Genomic DNA, 18945 nt, shown 5'->3' with positions numbered 1-18945 from the left:
ATGCATTGACAATCATGATGAGGGAGTCTCTAGACACTGAGATACCAGTAGATCGATAACAGGCCAATGTAGTGCCGAATTTAAATAGACAACAAATCGAACACAGGCAACGAGGGAACTGTTAGTCATACTTCAGTCCCATGTAAGATATTGGAACTGATCATCAGGTGGAAGATTATCTGTACAGTAATAGCTTAGTAAACAGTCAACATAGGTTCAGAAAGGGAAGATTATTCCTGACTAACTTGAGGAAGTGAACTGCGATAAGCCCTACTTAGACTACCAGAGGCATTGCACAAAGTTCCACACAATAGGCAATTAGTTAAAGCAATGCGGATTGCAGGTAAAACTTGGGTATGGATAAAAAAAATTGGCTGAAGGTGAGAAATCATTCTGGGTATTTATTCCAGATTTACAGAAGGGTTGGGGAGGGAAGTACTGAGTGGGGAGCCCCAGGGCTCAGTACTGGAACCATTACTGTTTCTAATTTACATCAATGACTTGGACCCAGAAATCCAATGTAAACTGGTCAAATTTGTGGAAGGAAGAAAGGAGCAGTTATATAGAATCATAGAATAGTATAGCACAGAAGGAGGCCATTCAGCCTTTCGAGTATGCAGTGGCACTTTCAAAGAGTTAGTTCAACTCCATGGCTCTTTCCCCATATCTCTGCAATTTTTTCTCTTTTCAAGTATTTATCCACTTCTCTTTTGAAAGCTCCTATTGAATCTGTAACCACCACCCTTATCAGGCAGTTCTAAATCTTAACCACTCGCTGTGTAAAAGATTTTCCTTGTGTCACCTCTGGTTCTTTTGCTAATCCTTAAATCTGTGCCCTCTGGTTATCAGAGGAACAGGAGGAGGCCATTCAACCCCTCGAGCCTGTTCCGCCATTCAATGAGATCATGGCTAATCTGTGACCTAACTCAATCTCAGATTTAAAATTAACAATTGATCTAGCATCAATTACCGTCGGCAGGAGAGTTCCAAACTTCTACCACCCTTTGTGCGTAAAAGTGCTTCCTAATTTCACTCCTGAAAGATCTGGTTCTAATTTTTAGACTATGCCCCCTAGTTGTAGAATCCCCAACCAGTGGGAATATAAGTTGTGAGGAGAATGCAAGGAGGCTTCAAGGGGATATAGACAGGCTAAGCGAGTGGGCAAGAACATGGCAAATGGAATCGAATGTGGAGAAATGTGACGTTATCCACTTTGATAGGAAAAATAGAAAAGCAGAATATTTTTTAAATGGTGAGAAATTGGGAAATGTTGGTGTTCCGAGGGACCTGACTGTCCTTGTACATGAATCACTGAAAGTCAACATGCAGGTACAGCAAGCAATTAGGAAAGCAAATGGTATGTTGGCCTTTATTACAAGAGGATTTGAATATAAGAGTAAAGGCGTCTTACTGCAATTATATAGGGCCCTGGTGAGACCACAGCTGGAGTATTGTGTACAGTTTTGGTCTCCTTACCTAAGGAAGGATATATTTGCCATAGAGGGAGTGCAACGAAGGTTCACCAGACTGGTTCCTCGGATGGGGGGATTGTCCTGTGAGGAGAAATTGAGTAGACTAGATCTATATTCTCTAGAGTTTAGAAGAATGAGAGGTGATCTCTTTGAAACATACAAAATTCTTACAGGGCTTGACAGAGTAGATGCAGGGAGGAAGTTTCCCTTGGCTGGGGAGTCTAGAACCAGGGTTCTGGACTCTCAGAATAAGGGGTCGGCCATTTAGGACTAAGATGAGGAGACATTTCTTCACTCAGAGGCTGGTGAATCTTTGGAATTCTCTACCCGAGGGCTGTGGAGGCTCAGTCATTGAATATATTCAAGACAGAGATCAATAGATTTTTGAATATTAAGTGAATCAAGGGATATGGGGATAGTGCAAGAAAGTGGAGACGAGGTAGAAGATCTGTCATGATCTTACTGAATGGCAGAGCAGGTTCGAAGGGCCAAATGGCTACTCCTGCTCCTATTTCTTACGTTCTTATGTTTCTCTCTATCTACCCTATCTGTTCCCCTTAATATCTTGAAAACTTCAATCAGATCACCCATTAACCTTCTAAATTCTAGGGAATACAACTCTAATTTGTGAAATCACTCCTTGTAACTTAACCCTTGAAAACCCTTCAGCCATTGGAAATAGTTTCTCTTTATTTACTCTTTCTAAACCCTTCATGATTTTAAACACCTCTATCAAATCCCCTCTTAGGCTTCTCTGGTCTAAGGAGAACAACCCCAGCTTTTCAAGTCTATCCACAGAATTGTAATTCAACATTCCTGGAACCATTCTAATAATTCTCTTCTGTATCCTCTCCAAAGCCTTCACTTCCTAAAATGTGGTGCCCAGAATTGGACACAATACTCCAGTTGGGGCCGAACGAGTGCTATATATGGGTTTAGCATAACTTCCTGGCTTTTGTACTTTATGCCTCTATTTATAAATCCTAGGATTCCATGTGTTTTATTATCTGCTTCGTTAACCTGTCCTTTCGTTACCTCAGGACGTCCCAAAGTGTCCCAAATTAAAGAAGTGTATTCTGATTCAAATAAGCAGGTAAGTGAAAGATTGAGTGTTCTGGAAACATTCAATGTAAATAGTCTTCTCTGCAGTCGTGCTGATGCTGCACTTGTTGAACAATTCCTTGATGAAGTTTCCCTTGCTATAACCAAGCACTTACCGTGTGTTTTCCACAACATCTTGGCGTAACTGCTGGAGGTAGTTCCTGCGTTTGCTCGGCAAGTCTTGCTCACGATGGGATGTGGTCGGATGCTTTTGCTGTCGTAAGGTTAAATGTTTCTGTGGACTTAGGCTGCGGGTCCTTCTGAACTTCGTTAGTTTCTCCTCTCTCTCCTTTCTCAAGGCCTCTATGGTTTTCATGTGTCTTTTGTAATGTTTATAAAAATGCAGAAAATCATCATGTTGATTTTTTTTGTAACACTTTAATGGGTAAATATAAACTTCAGTGACCATCAAGTGACTAGTACACAGCTGCAGATTGTATCGCAGTCGGTCCTTCAGCAGGGTTAACTTGAGTGTACGATTGAAGCGTTTAAATATAAGTTTCCGCAACATTTGCTAAAATGGAAGTCTTTGGCCATGAAGAATATCCCTTCTGGTCAACAGGCAACTTCAGTTTAACCAGAATCTTTGGTCTCCATGGTGACACCCAATCTCTGTTACTATAACAACTTGCGGTTTTTATAGCTTAGCCGGATTGCCATGGTTACTAAAAAAAAATACATGAATTTCTTTTTAAATGCCCACTTGGACATTGAGAAATGAGGATCTTATCACCGAGACTTTGAGAAATGAGTGGGCTTCCAATCAGTGGATATTCCAATCAGTGCCTGTTGGTTGTTTCCTGGGGTGAGAATGCTGATAATCTGGAGTATAGAAGATTACGGGGTGATCTGATTGAGGTGTTTAAGATGATTAAAGGATTTGATGGGGTAGATGGAGAGAAACTATTTCCTCTGGTGGGAGAGTCCAGAACAAGGGGACATAACCTTAAAATTAGAGCGAGGCCGTTCAGGGTTGTTGTCAGGAAGCTCTTCTTCACACAAAGGTTAGTGGAAATCTGGAACTCTCGCCCCCAAAAAGCTGTTGTGGCTGGAGATCAATTGAAAATTTCAAAATTTTTGTTAGTTGTGGGTATTAAGGGTTAGGGAACCAAGGCGGGTGGATGGAGTTAAGATACATATCGACCATGAGCTAATTAAATGGTGGAACAGGCTAGAGGGGCCGAATGGCCTCCTCCTGTTCCTATTTTCTTTTTTATATACAGTTACAAGCTAAAGCAGCGAATACTAACAGATAATATTCATTACCACAGCATAAAGTACTGTATTTAGAAAGAATAAGTTTACAAGACGGGAGGCAACATTAGGAACTTGTTATGTACAGCTCCTTAAAATGCAGCGAGCTATGCTGTTTGAGCCAACAACATGTCTTCAGTTTTCTTACTATAAATTACACCTGTGGTCAAAGGTCCAGGCCATATTTCTGATCATTTATGCCAGACAGAAAAGTAACAAAAGATGTGATTTGCTCTGGTGCACAACCCACAACAATTTGCTGGTTACACACCCTACCTATACATACAGTCCGAAGCATGAATGAAATAGCTGGATCTCCCATGTGTTGCTCACAGGTAGTGTGGGATTTACAGCATGACTGGGGTGTTTAGCTGTTAAAGAGACAGGCCAGGTTAAGGCCACTGCTCAGGTACTCCCTGAAGAGAAAAAGTCTAAAGTAGGGCTCGAGGTCAATTCGAGCTTTCTCTCGACTGGCAGTTTTCTGGCTCTTCTCTTGTCAACTCAGCAACTTCTCCAAGTAACTCAAGGTCAGAAAGCAGCAGGAAATAACTGGGTTCTCCATTGAGAATTGTTGGTGTTTGTACTTATGTACAGTGTGATGTCTGGAGTGTTATACTCTCAACTTTCATACAAATACATAGATGTGTAGCACATTGGATTATCAGTCAAAATAGCTTTTTATACACAGTTTTCACCCTGGCATAAACAACCACAGCATTTTTAACGCAGTGAGTTGTTGTGATCTGGAATGCACCACCTGAAAGGGTGGCGGAAGCAGATTCAATAGGGAATTGGATATATACTTAAAAAGGAGAATTTGCAGGGCTATATGAGGAAAGTGCAGTGGAGTGGGACTAACTGGATAGCTCTTTCAGGAGAGCCGAATGGCCTCCTTCTGTGCTGTATGATTCTATGATCTTCTGACTGGAAGTTTCAGATTTTAACAAGGTATGTCGAGTACCAGAGTGGGTTGAGCAAAACAAAAGTAGTTTTCCTGTGACTTCCCATGTGGCCATTCCCCAATATTGGCCACACAGTGAAACACAAGTAGAGAAAAAGCTTCCCCCATAGGGAGGGGAAATATACAGATTGCAACTTGAGCCACTTCCTGCAGCTCCCTGACAGGAGCCGGAGAGCAAGTCATCTGATCTTTGGGTGAAGGGAATAAACAGGAGGGGTGAAAATAAATTGTGATGGGGAAGATCAACAGAAGCGCGAGGTGATTTATAAACAGTAAAGATATGAAATCATTAGTCTTTATGGAAAAACGAATGTAAATTCTAGGCAGTAAACTATCGTGGGTGATCACTCTGGATTAATTAGTTCAGGGCGACACTGGAGAATTGGATTTCCACATCATGTCATCTGTTTTTCGGCTATTGAGCCTGCGACTGGGCAGTAAATGTAAATACATTACAATTTCTTACATTTACCTGTCATAAAGCTGCTGCCTTATAGGAATGTTCAAATCATCTGCTGCTCCACTCTGAAGTATTCTTAACAAAGCATCCGTTTCCCCCAGGCCATAGTTGAGCTTTGCTTCAGTGAGTTCCACCGTCAGTTGGTGCTGGTTTAAGTCCAGGTGTATTCCCGACATGATCTGAGCACGTTCTTGGCGCAAGCTTTCAATTTCCTTCTGCCTTTCTTCGTGAACCTCTGATTTGACGTCTACCGTTTCTGTAACTCCGTCTCTGGTTTGCATTTGCTCTGCCTGTGTGTGTGAACTGGTGGCCGTGCTAATAGAACTTGTTGTCGGAGGTCTCGAGTGGACCCCAGACCAGTTGCAGAACTTATTGTGCAAAGGTAAGTCTCCTGGGCCTCTGCAGCTCGCTGCCCCAGAATTGGACACTTGTGGCCTGTTGCAGCCAGTTATGGAGGGATTCTCATTCAGAAGCACTTCTGTGTTGCATTCACTTGAAACTAAGGATTGGGCATCTTCAGTGGCAAATTCAATCGTCACTTCGCTCATTATGGATGACCCGGACACAGAATTACAATGATTCACGGATTCACCTTTGTGTCTAGTTTGATCCTGTAATGTTCTGCCCTTTTGTTCATGAAAGTCTACCTCATCTTCAAAAAGAGGACAGTGCTGTATGGAAGACATACTGGGAGGTCTATAAAAGATCCTTCTAGATAGCTTCCTGGTCCCATCATTGATTTTACTTAGAGAGGGAGGAAAGGAAACCAATGCAGTATTCCGAGAAGTTGGTTGAAAAGCAGAAGTATTCACCTCCTTTCTTCTGCCAGTGTTTGAGGTACAGGGCATCTGAACTTTTTGAAGAACCAGTTGTGGCTCAGTTTCCTTGGACTGTGTAGAGTTACAAAGTGACACCTGCTTAACAGCATGACCTACACTCATCACATTTTTTTCACACTGCCAATTGTGATGTTCATTGCAAGTCTTTGCTGCTTCTGACCTCACAGATGAGACTTGGGATTGGACACTGCCCTGGAGATCGGCTTCGCTCTCCAGTTTAACTGACCTTGACAAATCATGTGGTGTAAATTTACTTTGTTCATTTGACTGAACCAAAGACACACCACCATTTATTTCCATCTTCTGTTCAACTTCTGATTCCATTTGTGTGAAATGTATCTTTCTTTGCTGTTTTTCATTAAAACCATACCAAGAAGCTGGCCTTTGCTTTCGTTGCCGTCCACGAGACTCTCCACCTTGAAAGCACAGGAAGGACTTGCTACGGGACCGCTGGTTCCCTGACCCAGCTTCAAGTGTTTCAATGGGGGATGATGCTCGGTCCACTAGAACAGTTGCCTCTGTATTAGCAGAAGCAGGTTCATGTTCAGCTTGGAGACCTTGTGCAAAGCTCTTAAGTTCTCTATCTTCAGAGAGTCTGGCATAATTAGTTTCTATCTTTGAAAATTCCGATGTGCTTTCCAAAGAGCTGATACTTGCACCTTGTGTACGGTCACTCTGTATTGATGTCTGTGAAGATGCTGAAACACCTGGATTGAATGAAGAAACTTGTGAAGGGTTTGCTATCAATTTCTGAGCATCTAGCAAGACAGGGGTTGAGATCCTGACAGATGAATTTCCACCTTCAGAGGAAAGAGGAGAACAAAGTGATTGGTTCAAAATGACATGATGAGTATTAAGGTCTGGCACACTACTGTTCTGCTTTCGTTCCTGTAGTGTTAATGTCACATTTGTGTGTTCTTGAGACACATTAACATCTGAACCAATCACTTTTACAATAACATTAACCTCTGGAGATCTCTGCACTTCCTTTCTTTGATTTTCCTGGCTATCTTTGTCTATATTATGAGATAATATTTCTGTCTGAATGGCTACGTCCACTGCTGTCTGGGTACAACTGTCAGCCGTTCTGGTTGCTCCTGACGTACCACGGTTTTGGTTAGACGGTGAAGTAGTTTTATTTGAACGGTCTGTGTTTGGGTGGATATTACCCAACAGCTCCGTGGTGTTATGGAGAAGCTGTGAAAGATGGACAGAAAGATTCTGAAGACTTGACCAGGGACCTTGCCTTGCGGGGGTCTGTGTTGGGGTTTGGGTGTAGCTTCTCTGGTGTCTAGACAGCTTCTGGTGTCTCATTCCACCCGATGTTTGTGTTTCTTGGTTGCAGGTCAGTTTCCAAGATCCACCGGAGGCTGACTTTACAGAAGACTCAAAGTCCATTGGGTAAAGGAGTACAATTTCATCAACTTGCGATCTTACGTTTTCTAATTCAGAATTAGAACTTGGAAATTGAGATGATCGGATGAATGAAGCAGCCATAGGTGGGTCACATGACATTTGATAGGTATCCCTCTCAAGGTCATTACTGTCAGGGTATGTAGCTTCAAAATTCTCCCCTCGGACATCACTTACATCGCTTAGCGTGCCGGAGATTGCTCTTGCATTGGCATAAGAACTTAAATGTGAATTAAAGGGAGAATTTTGAATATTCAATCCATTGTCGACACTGGAACATCTCATAACATTACCAGGACTACTTACGTTTGACTGGACACTGCACACATTGCTTGTACTTCCAAAAGCACACTGCTTCCAATTGGTTCTGCTCAATTCATCGCATTGCCGCTGATGAATGTATGGGTTAATATCACTGGAAGCAAAATGCATTGGATCTTTCGTTTCATGGAAGCTCAGTTCTACTTCAGAAAGCTGCCGATCTTTGAGTTCTCCTTCAGTAAAGTTTCTTTGATGAAATTCATCATTTGTCACTGGGGTGCGACCATCGTCACTTTGTTGTTTGATTGACTGATTTCTTTGGCCTTGATTGCAAGGTGAAGTGACCCTGGAATGGACTACTGCATCACAAGCAGGCATGTGTGAATCTGTATTCACTGAAACCCTCTTTCTTACAAGCTCAGTCTGAAGACTTAGTTTGGATTTGCCATGTTTTCTGTCAATATCTCTTTCTGCATGTGCTTCCGTTTGGTACACAACCTCGCCTCCACATGGTGATGGTGGAACAACACTTGGATTTAATGCATCTAAAGGCTTAGCGATCAGTACTGCAGCAAGACTGCGTTCACTGGAACCTTGCATCACGAGATCAACATTGGATGAAGACGCTTGGACAACTGGTGGTGAAAGTCTCTGCTTCAAAAGTGGCGCCCTCGCCTCTTCACGACTTTCTAGTTTAGCACTAGCGGTTCTCATTGACTCTCTGCATTTACAGACATATGACTGCGACCTGTTGATACCCCTCCCACACTGCCTGGTTCGAAGCTCTTTAAGTGAAAGGAATTCGATGTCAATATCTTCACCTGAACTTGATGAGTCCTTAGTTTCGTCGGCAGTTGGCTTTGGTTTCATTCTTTTAAGCCTCTGTGATTTCTTCTTTAGAACACTGGCTGTTTTTATGACACGTCTCGGATCTGAACCATCCAAAAATTCCGAATTGGAAGAACCAAGTCCTTCAGTATCAATCTCATCTACTTGGGTTACTGAAGAGCACACAGAACAGCCACTGTTACAAGAATCTGAAAGTACTGAGAAATCTGTGGTATGGCAAGTTCCATCCATTTCTGTACATTTGCTGCTTTCATGTGACTGAGAACCGAACTCTCCAATCTGTTTGTACTGTAGGACTGAATCCTCACCCTGTTCATACATGTCAGAACTCAGATCACTGCCATCTATTTGGATGACTGGCAGATCATCAATTTCTTGAGAAGAAAATTCATTGTACGTTTCAGTGATTTCTAGAGTAGCACAAGTATCATGCAGATACTCTATTTGCAATTTTGATTCATTTCTAAGTTTACGTCCAGGGGCCAGTTGATTTTGAGTCTGTTGTAACTGTGCAACTGGCTGTTCTTGTACATGGGCCTCATGGACAGGGGTGCACAACTCTACACAGCTGTCACTGTGGTACATTTCTGATTTACATTCTGATGCAGCAGTCTCAACCTCTTTCTGCACACGGCTTTGAACACTGGACTTATTACTGCCTTCCAGTATGTATTGAAGTTTGAAGTCAACGTCGGCGGGGCACTTTGACTTACTTTCCTCCTTTATATTAACCAAGACTTGATGATTTTTATTGTGGGAATCCAATAACGTACTTCCACTGCAAAACGATTCTTGCTTACTCAGTCCTTTTTTCAGCAGTGACTGTGCTTCTTCACACCTTTCACTATCAATTCCTTCCTTCCTGGTTAACCCATTATTCGTTGAGTCATTGGGGTTTTCAGCAGATCCAACGGTTTCATAAGAAGCCATATCAGCTATAACAGATTCTTCTCTAGACTTAACTAAAGGAACTGCCATTGGCCATTCTGATGTTGTGACATACAAGTTTAAAGAATTCTCACTTAGCTCTGAAACACCCATGCCAACAAGGTCTCCATCAATCAAACTCACTGAAGAATCCTCCTCTTCACTTCTGCAATGCAAGTTATTTTGTTTCTGGCAGCCGCACGATTCAATGAAGCTTTGCGGTTTGAATGTATTTACACAGTCAGCGTTTGAGAACTGGACATCATGGCATTGACTTTCTGCCTTTAACAGATAAGATGCTGGCAATCCAGTGGTGTTTGAAGATTGCTGAAGCCCTTGTTGGACGTGGGCCAGGCCATTTCTTGCTACAGGGTGCTTCTTTAACAGCTCAGAACCCAACGTGCTTTCCAAGGAGCTTAACCCAGCTGATCTAGGCACGATGGCATTCTTTGCATCACCGTCTACTGTCCGAGTTTCAATTGGTTTTTCTTCAGGAACATACAACCTCTGTTCACTTTGGACCTCCTTTTCTTCTTGACTCCGTGAGACTGCTTCGGATGATGTACACCTGCTCGCATCCAATTCTTCATGCTGATGGGCAAATGAACTTGCTGGGGATACTTCAGAATCCCCATGTACAACCTGACTTTTATCCAACTGGGAAATATCTTGCAGAGAACGTTTTCTAACAACTTCAGTTTGGCTTTGAAACATTTTGCATTGTTGCAGTAAGCTGCTCGTGACAGATATATTCTGATTGACACCAGTGCTGAGAATTTGCAGGGTGCCTTGGAAAGTTCGAGGGGAAGAATCAACATTTAAGCCAGAGGCTAAAGATCCTGTATTGCGTGCATTCTGATCCTGTAAAAACAAGGATGATTGATGGCCTTTAGAAATATTGTGCTTTTGAGATAAAGTCAAGGCATTTACAGTGCCCGAACTCGCCACAATTGCATCTGAACAAATGATATTTTTAGCAGAAGTTTTCTGCTTCTGATTGGCGAGTGCCTCATAACCAGCCTTCAGGTCCGAATGAGCCAATGCTTTTGCTGCCTGCAGATCAGACTGAAAATCACTCACATCAAACTGGCACCACATTACATGTCTACCTATCACCTCCTTCAACACTATATCCTGATTTGGCACTGCATAAACAGATCTCCCTGGGGCCAAATACTCTTCCTTCCTGCAGATGGTGCTGTTAATTTGGCAATCGCCTGCACTGGCCTTTTCTTCACTGATTTCTTGAAGATTGTGTTTAAAGGCGAAACAGGACTGAGGTGACCCCACATCACTACTTGTAGCTTGCCTTTCAATTGTATTCCTACTTGATTGTGAGGTAGCTGTGTCTTGGATGTTTCCTGTTGGCTGTGAAATCGACACTCTATCTTTATATGAGGTACTATGTTCATTGTTCTGCAGTAAAACAGTGTCCTTGGAACAAGTGCCACTGTCAGTAATAGGTCTGCTTTCAGCTAACTGTTGCTGTGGAATATTTTCCCTAAACAATTTATGGTTCAGTCGCCTCCTCGACTGAAAATCTTCATCAGCTGGAGAACCATCCTGACTGGAGATCAAATTATGCTCGACAGAATCAATGCCAGAATCAGCCGTTAAGTTATTATTCGGAGGACCTGGGAATGTTTTCGAATCCATGGTTGCACGGTACTCTAATCTTCCTACTTGTGCACATTCCTGACCACTTGCCCACAGTTGCTGACTGTATATTGAATGCTCAGCAATATCACACGGTGAAGCTGCCAAACTGCTTTCATGCCCATCAGTTTTCCCTTGACATGGAACCGTTTCATACATCTCTGTCCCGTGGAGGGTCTCAGAGTCTGACTTTTCTATTACGGACAGTATTTCCTCTTGTGATACCTTTTGTTCTTCATTGTTAGAGATATTTATACAACTCACTGCTAATTTTACAGATTTGGGAATCGTTGGAGAGGACTGCTCATCTATTTCTTGCTCAACTCTATCTTCTATGGCCCTGGCAGCAACATCTTCCTGCAGCAGGTCTTGGGAATATCTGTCTGCAAGTATTTGTCTAACTTCACTTTCATGAGCCATACCTGAAGAAATGTGAAAGCCGAGTGTTTCCTGACTGTTTAACGTGCGGGTTCTAATAACGGTACTAGGATTTTGGATGGAGTCTCCGTGTTCAGTTTCAGTCCCACTTAACATTTTTTCTTCGCACATAGCGTGCTGCTCCTTTCTTATTTTTGAATTTGTGTCCATTATTTTATCAGTATTTTTAGTATCTTCAACAGATCTTGCAGACGACAATTGATGAGAATGATTTTGCTGGGGTCTGTTGTCACTGCCCATGTGTGGTATCAATCCTTCCACTAGTTGAGCGGTAGCCATTTTGGTTTCTTGACTGTCACTGAAAATTAACAAAGCTCTTCCATTTTGTTCGGCACTGCTTCTGGTTTCCAGTAAGTTTTTACTTCGAGCTAAGCCTTTGACATTTTCATAATTTTGAGTCATTGTCTCTATAACTTTAGTGATCATATTGGTAGCACCTTTATATACACTTGCAGGTTCAGTGATCTCCTTCCGATCTGCGGTGCAGTCAACCACCATGAGGGGCCATTGTTTATCTACAGTTTGTGTTATGTCATTTATAACAGGGGTATTGCCATCATTAGTCCTGCCCTCAAATTCACCAATTAGGTTATTCTTTTGAATGGCATCTTCTTCCTGGTTAGATTCAGGACATAATCTACACACATCCTGATCGATATCCGTCAGCATTTTATTCCTCTCAGTTGGATGTGTTAGGAAAGCAGTTCCCATTTGAAGTTCACGACCACACTCTGAGTGTGTTTGATTTGAGACTGTTTCAGTGCTGTGCACCATTTCCAGATTAAGCGTTTGATGGTTCTTGCTTTCCATTAGAACATCCGGAGCTACTCCAGCATCCTCTTGCTTGGCTTGACCTGCCTCATTTCTTGTATGACTGGCATCATAAGAAACATTGATCTCGCTCTGAAATGCTACCCTTGATGCATCGGCTGTGCTATAAGCTTCTGTGCAAGTCCAATCACACAACTGAGATCTCTGCTTAACTGCCCCACCAACTGGGTCATCATTTTCCGTAATACATTTTGAACTGCAAGTTTGCTCTACGCAATATTTAGAAGAACTGAAGTCCCCAGATGTCCCGTCTCCTCTCAGTTCTGTTCCCTTTTGAAATGCTCTTGCTTTACCATTGCTGTCCTCGCTCAATTTTTTAAACCCCTCTTTATGAAAGGCTGTTACTTCATTGGGTTCATTTGAACTTTTAGCTGTACATGTGGTTCTGATTTCCTGTAAAGTAGAAAGGGTATAGATTTTGGAGTTATCTGCTAAGTTGACACTGGTTGTTCTGGTATTGCCATCGGTTTCTGCCACACTGGATCTTGTGGTTACCACAGATGTGGTTTGAAAGTAATTGTCAGTTGTTCCAGAATTGTTGCCAATGTTTTCTACTCCACCACTCTCAGCACTGTTCTCCTTTGACTTGCTCTGTTCTAAATAGTCACATGCTACTCTGTCCCTCTGAATTAATTTTGCACAAATAATTCTCTTATCACGTTCGGTGTCTCTATCGAGCACTTCTTCTCCTGCACGACCGGTTCTCTGAACAACATCTTCAAAAGTTCCTGCAGAACCAATTTGCTCTTCAACAGCGACGTCACATTCTTCAGTCTCCCCTAATCTAGTGCCTGTCAGAATTACTGAATCTTCAGTCAAATCTGCTGGAAGGCTGAGATCAAAGTAAGATACGCTTCCTTGAACAACATTATTCACCATTGTGTTACTTTTGTTAAGTTTTGCTGCAATAGCATTACCAACACAAACTTCTTCAAAACCACCCTGTAAGGAATTAGTAGTAGATACACTGTCACTTGTGAATCTTTCTGCTCTTGTACTGTTTTCCTCAGTAAATTGGACTGTTAATAAGTCAATGGCAACATCATTCTGGTTGACATGGTCTTTATGGTCATGGGTAGATGGGTCAACTTTAGTTTTGACTCTATTCCTGTTTATCTGTGGATTGGTTGTTTCCAGGCGGCATGGCACGCTCTCTATCAAAGGAATTCTTTCCATGTTGGAACAATGTGATATTTCTGATCCATCTTCAACTAGCCTGTTAATGTTTTCAGTCTTTTTTATAAAAGGCTGTGGCAGGTGACCCCTTGAAATAGATTCAGCAGAAATGTTGAGTTTGTTTGGAAGTATACTGTCGGTTCTATTAAATTTTGCCACATTATTGTAATCCAGGTTAATTCCATCCCAAATCCTGCTTTCAGCAGCAGTTTCTGTAGGATCTTCACTGGTAGAGTCAGGAGCGTTTTGCCCAGAAGTAGGTAAATCTTCCGCAAGTACATTGTTAATATGTTCCTGATCTTGTGCATCACCATTAAGTGGGGTGCTTTCATAGTTCAAGCAGTCTTCGTCAGGGCTGTATAAAATTTTGCAGATCTCTTTCTCATTAGTTTTGCCTTTTGATACATGTTCTTCCTTTTCATTAGGCAAAGTGTCAGTCACTATACTTTGCTGCTGTGAGGGGGAACCATTAGTTCTCACCCAGAAGTCTTCAGAACAAATAGTACTATTCTCCATGTGTAAATGTCCATCATTGAGAGTCTTGAGCTCACTGACCTTGGTTTCAGAATCCACTGGGTTGTTCGTAGCCTCTAACAGAGTTTCTGTGGAAGTATATCCGCTATTACTCTTCGAGAGATTCACTTGGTTCTTTGCTTCCGGAAGAGCAACTGACTGTTCCTTCATTATTAAATTGGGCATTAGATCCCCATTGTCTTTTTCTTGAGTTAGGGCACATCTTGTATCCGGACTTCCCTGCATTATAATGGGTTTTATAATCTGTCTGTCTCCTTCGTGTACTAAAGCTGATTTTTCTGTTTGACTATTTCCATCCTTCATTAAAGTTGAGTGAACAATATCATGATCCATAACTAGCACTGCACTGCGCTCCAAAATAGCTTTGGTTTTGTTCCGTATTAAAGAGGGTGCCGGAATCATACTCTCAATAAGCAAGCTATTGTTCACTATGTCATTCTTTTCTTCAGCCAAGTAGAGCAATCTGCCAGTTAAAGATGTGCTTTGGTTGTTTAGGTCTTTCTTTTCCGCATATGCATCACATTCCTCCACCACCTTGGGTTCTAGTACCTGTAACGATGGCCTAACAACTAGTCTATAAAGGCTACTGGAATTACAAACGGCTGGAGTGCAAGAAGAATTGGAGAAGATTTGGGATTCTGTCTCATCATGAGATTGCCTATGGCACGATATCGCTTCTGCTTGTTGAATAAACTGTTCAGTGCCAGAAATGGTTATCTTCTCAAAGTTGGATGAGGAACTGAGCTTGGTTGCGTTCACTCTTGAAGCACTGTCGTGTACATCATATTTTCTGTGACAGTCCTCGTCACCCAACAGACTGCACTGGGACCGTGTGCAGGCTCTCTCAGTTTCTGTGTTCTCTTGTTGTCTTATTTCTGAATCAACATCGTGCATGGCAACAACAGCATTTGTATTAGATGTTTTAAGTTTCAAACAAGTGTTGGGCATAGAAGACTCTTCAAATTCTTTAGATTCCATTAGTGAACAGGATCGCTGTGCAGGAAGTACTCTATCTGGTACAAAGGATATTCCCGTTGATGTCTTTGTTGCGGAGACATGTATAATTTCTATTTCTGAACTGCCAAGCACTTCAGTATCACAAGCCATGTTAAGATCAGGACGACTTGCATCTTGCACAGTTACTCCATCAGTTCTAGCTGTACTGATGAAAAGTTCCTTTGTTTGGGCTGAATCCTTTTCTCTATCTAATTTGCCCTCTTTGTTCTCAGCATGCGGTGTGTTATCCTCTTTGAGAGCAATTGTCTCATGTAAATTATGGGTTGCATCATGTTGTAGTGGATGAAAATTAAACACAGGGCGGATCCAAATAGCTTCTGGTTCTTTAGTTAGTTCAGCCCCCACATTTCTATACATATCAGTTTGCCCTAATGAGACTGCCAGAACAGGAGTGTCATTAGATGAATCTACCTCCATATTACTCAACTTGCAGGATGACCAAGTGTCTGTCATGGTCAGGGAGTCCTTATCATTTTTATCAGGCTCCAAATTTTCTAATTGTATATTTTTATCCACGTCTGTAGCCTTCAACTCTGTGTTACTGTCCAAATAAAAATGCTGCCGTTTTAATTTCAGACCTCCAACATCCTCCTTTTTATCAAATAATACTTCAGGAGCCTGGTAGTTTTTGTTCCCATCACCTTCAGTCCAAGGTAGATTCCAGTACACTTCAGCAGGCATTTCATCTGAAGCTGTTAAGCCAGCTGAATCCATTCTGAAAATGTCAGTGGTTTCTTGCACATCAGCTAAGCTGTCAAGAGAAATACTTTTCCCTCTGTTTGCAACTTTGTGCCTTGCTAGTTTATTGTCGGAAAAGCAAACACTAGCATCGTGCTCACTGCCATTCAACGCGCCAGCTAGGCTAGTGTCCTCGTCCACCAGTGAATCCTGGGATATCTGACCGTCGTCACTTTCACTACAATCCTCACGCTGGCTGCATCGCTGTCCCTCCGATTCTTCCTCCTGTAACTGCTCTGTTAAAGCGTTTGCATATGCAGATGAGAGAGAGTCCAGAGAGTACAAGCTTTCAGCGTCTGACATTTCCTCCTCTCCCAACCAGACCCCTAGCGAATCGCTAGCGACTGTGGCAGTGCCAGCATTCAGTATTTCGGCACTGTGCCACTTCCTCGTCTTGCCAGGCCGAGGCACTGGTTCCCAAAGTCTGTTGAGATCCACCATTGAGGAAGCCCCCTTGATGGGAAGCTGGCTCTGGCTCGGGGATGAAGCTAGAGGGGCACTCCCCTTGCAGAACCTTTTGGCTCTGCTCAATCGTCCAGATGGTGGCTTTTTACAAACCCTCGATGGTGATGTATTGCCAATATTCATGAACAAACATTTCCACGTTAAATCCTGCCTCATATCCTCATTAGTTATTTTAAGTAGCTTATCTGTGTTAGTTTGGCCACCTAATGAGCTTGCCATCAAATCTGATTCAAGTATCTTAGTCTCGGAGATCAACCAGCTCGATGAATTTTTATTTTCAGGTACATTACTGATGACTTGTTGGACTTCTGGCTGTGGGCTGCTTGTTTCATCCAAATTTGGTTGCTCTTTGCTAATGAAATTAGTGCTTTCATTAATTAAAAAATCAGTTGATTGTTTTAAGGCTTGGGACTCTGTGACTTTCTCATGCTCTACAGCCTTTTGTTTCTTATGCAATTGGCCCCATGCAGGTGAAATGGTCTCGCTCCCTCGTTTAAAAGCTTGCTTCCTTGTAATGGGCACTTCCATTTTCGGCAGAGATCCCACTGAGAGAGACGTCTGTGTTGAACTGTGGTTCTTCTTCCTTTGAGGTGAGGTAGCTGAGTTCTTTCTCTTTAGGAAATCACTGCAAAAAGCATTGGAAACATTAAATGTAGTTATATCATTAGAAAGTCACACTTCAAAAGATACATTTGATTTCCACATCATTTCTAATTACTTCTGTGATTCAGTCTGTTAATAGCTGCATTATCAGTTTATTAATACAGATTCTGAGATTCTCGTGTCTTGGAGCTGCCTCCCGGCATTTACATTGGTGCCAGCCGTGGTTCAGTGGTCGCACTCTTGCCTCTGCGTCAGAAGGTTGTGGGTTCAAGTCTCACTCCAGAGACTTGAGCACAAAATCTAGGCTGACGATACTCCAGGGCAGTGCTGAGGAAGTGCTGCTCTGTCGGAGGTGCCTTCTTTTGGATGAGACGTTAAACCGAGGCTCAGTCTGTCCTCTCAGGTAGACGTAAAAGATCCCATGAAGTGCAGGGGAGTTTTCCCCGGTGCCCTGGCCAATATTTATCCCTCAACCAACACCTAAATCAGATGATCTGGTCATTATCTCATTGCTGTTTGTGGGACCCTGCTGTGAGCAAATTGGCTACTGCACTTCCTACAACAGTGACTACACTTCAAAAGTACTTCATTAGCTGTAAAACGCTTCAGGACGTCCGGTGGTCATGAAAGGTGCTGTAAAAAATGCAAGTCTGTCTTACATTAAATCAGTTTCTCGTAGCCTGATGACAGACTTGTAGACCCAGTTATACCTGGCTTTACAAATCATCGGACGACCGAAAATGCATTCAACAACATATACACCAGTAACCAAATCACAGGTGCCAAGCTCCCGGAATCAAAAATAAAATATAAAAGCAGCAAGATTGGAAGACTTGAAGACCATGTTTAACCCTTTAGCCTCCTCTAAAAAAATCATTAAACAATAATCGGGATATGAAAAATTCTTGGGTAGAGGAAAGGGCATTCAGCCTGAAACAATTGTTTTATTGATCTCAATTTACCTGTCTTATCGCCACATCCCTCAATTAGCAACAAGTATGTAGTACATCATGACAAAATACACCAAGTAAAGTGTCATGTTTTGAAGTAGACTTTTAAAAAAATATACACAAACACCATTAAATATACTACTTCATAGGAATACACAGGACCAGAAGAGACCATACCAGGGCTTTTGACCGGGGCCAGAGTTCAAAAATAAGATACACAGGTTGCGACCAATATCCCTCAATTGATTTTCTCCTTAAACGCCTGTCTGTTTTTGTCTTAAAATGATTACGGTCATCATTGCCTCTCGGGGCAGTCCATTCCAAACAATCACCACCCTTTGTGTAAAACAGTTATATTGGATCGGTTTGTTCACATTCCTGCTTCCCAGCATCATCCTGTCCCAACAACTTCTTGTGCTCAGGGCCATAGAAAACACTCTCTCAGGGTTCAAGGCATCACTACCCTGAAGGATCCTGAATACCTCAGTCTTCTCTCCTTTCGTGCAAACATTAGCTTCTGTCATTTCTCTCCATCTCTCAGCTGTCTGAAGCCAGGAACCAAGTGCAAAGACACACCATACAATTAACACACAAAACATGCTCCCTTTAAAGCTCAGTGATTTTATTCACTCCGTAGCTGAACCATTAACCCACCATCCACCAGCAGGAGCCAGCCAACCAAGCTAGCCACCACTAGACGCTAGCCAACCAGCAGTCACCAGACATCACCCAGCCACAAGGAACCAGACAGCCGAATCACAGCCAGCTGACTATCACCAGCAACCCGGACCCACTCATCCATACGCAGCAACCAGCCACCAGAAGCTACCCTTCCACCAGGGAGAGCTGCCAGAATCGGGAGCAGCAGAGACAGCAGTAAGTTTTTTGTGTTAATACAGAAGTGTCACTGAGAAAGAGAAACAGCATGACACATTTGGGAGAATTCCCTGCTCTTCTTCAAAATAGTGCCACGGGCTTGTTCCCATCCAACCGAGGGGGC

At 42.5% G+C, this 18945-nt stretch overlaps 1 protein-coding gene across 2 annotated transcripts in view; it reads right to left on the bottom strand.

Annotated features, from left to right (window-relative positions):
- Positions 1–18945, bottom strand: part of stard9 (StAR-related lipid transfer (START) domain containing 9) — a 284572-nt gene that overhangs the window by 30394 nt on the left and 235233 nt on the right. The window contains exons 24-25 of one of the 2 annotated variants that reach the window (XM_086003792.1): positions 5261–17017; positions 2690–2893 (exon numbers count right to left, since the gene is read on the bottom strand). In XM_086003792.1, the coding sequence (XP_085859918.1) occupies positions 2690–2893; positions 5261–17017 (11961 nt within the window). Of the gene's footprint in view, positions 1–2689; positions 2894–5260; positions 17018–18945 lie in introns of those variants that run through there. The other variant, XM_086003791.1, reaches the window with a different exon arrangement.

The sequence above is a fragment of the Somniosus microcephalus genome, chromosome 12, assembly GCF_052327205.1.
Source record: "Somniosus microcephalus isolate GS21.2 chromosome 12, FLI_Smic_1.0, whole genome shotgun sequence".
In the NCBI taxonomy this organism is placed as follows: Eukaryota; Metazoa; Chordata; class Chondrichthyes; order Squaliformes; family Somniosidae; genus Somniosus; species Somniosus microcephalus.
This window is presented reverse-complemented; position numbering and strand designations above follow the sequence as displayed.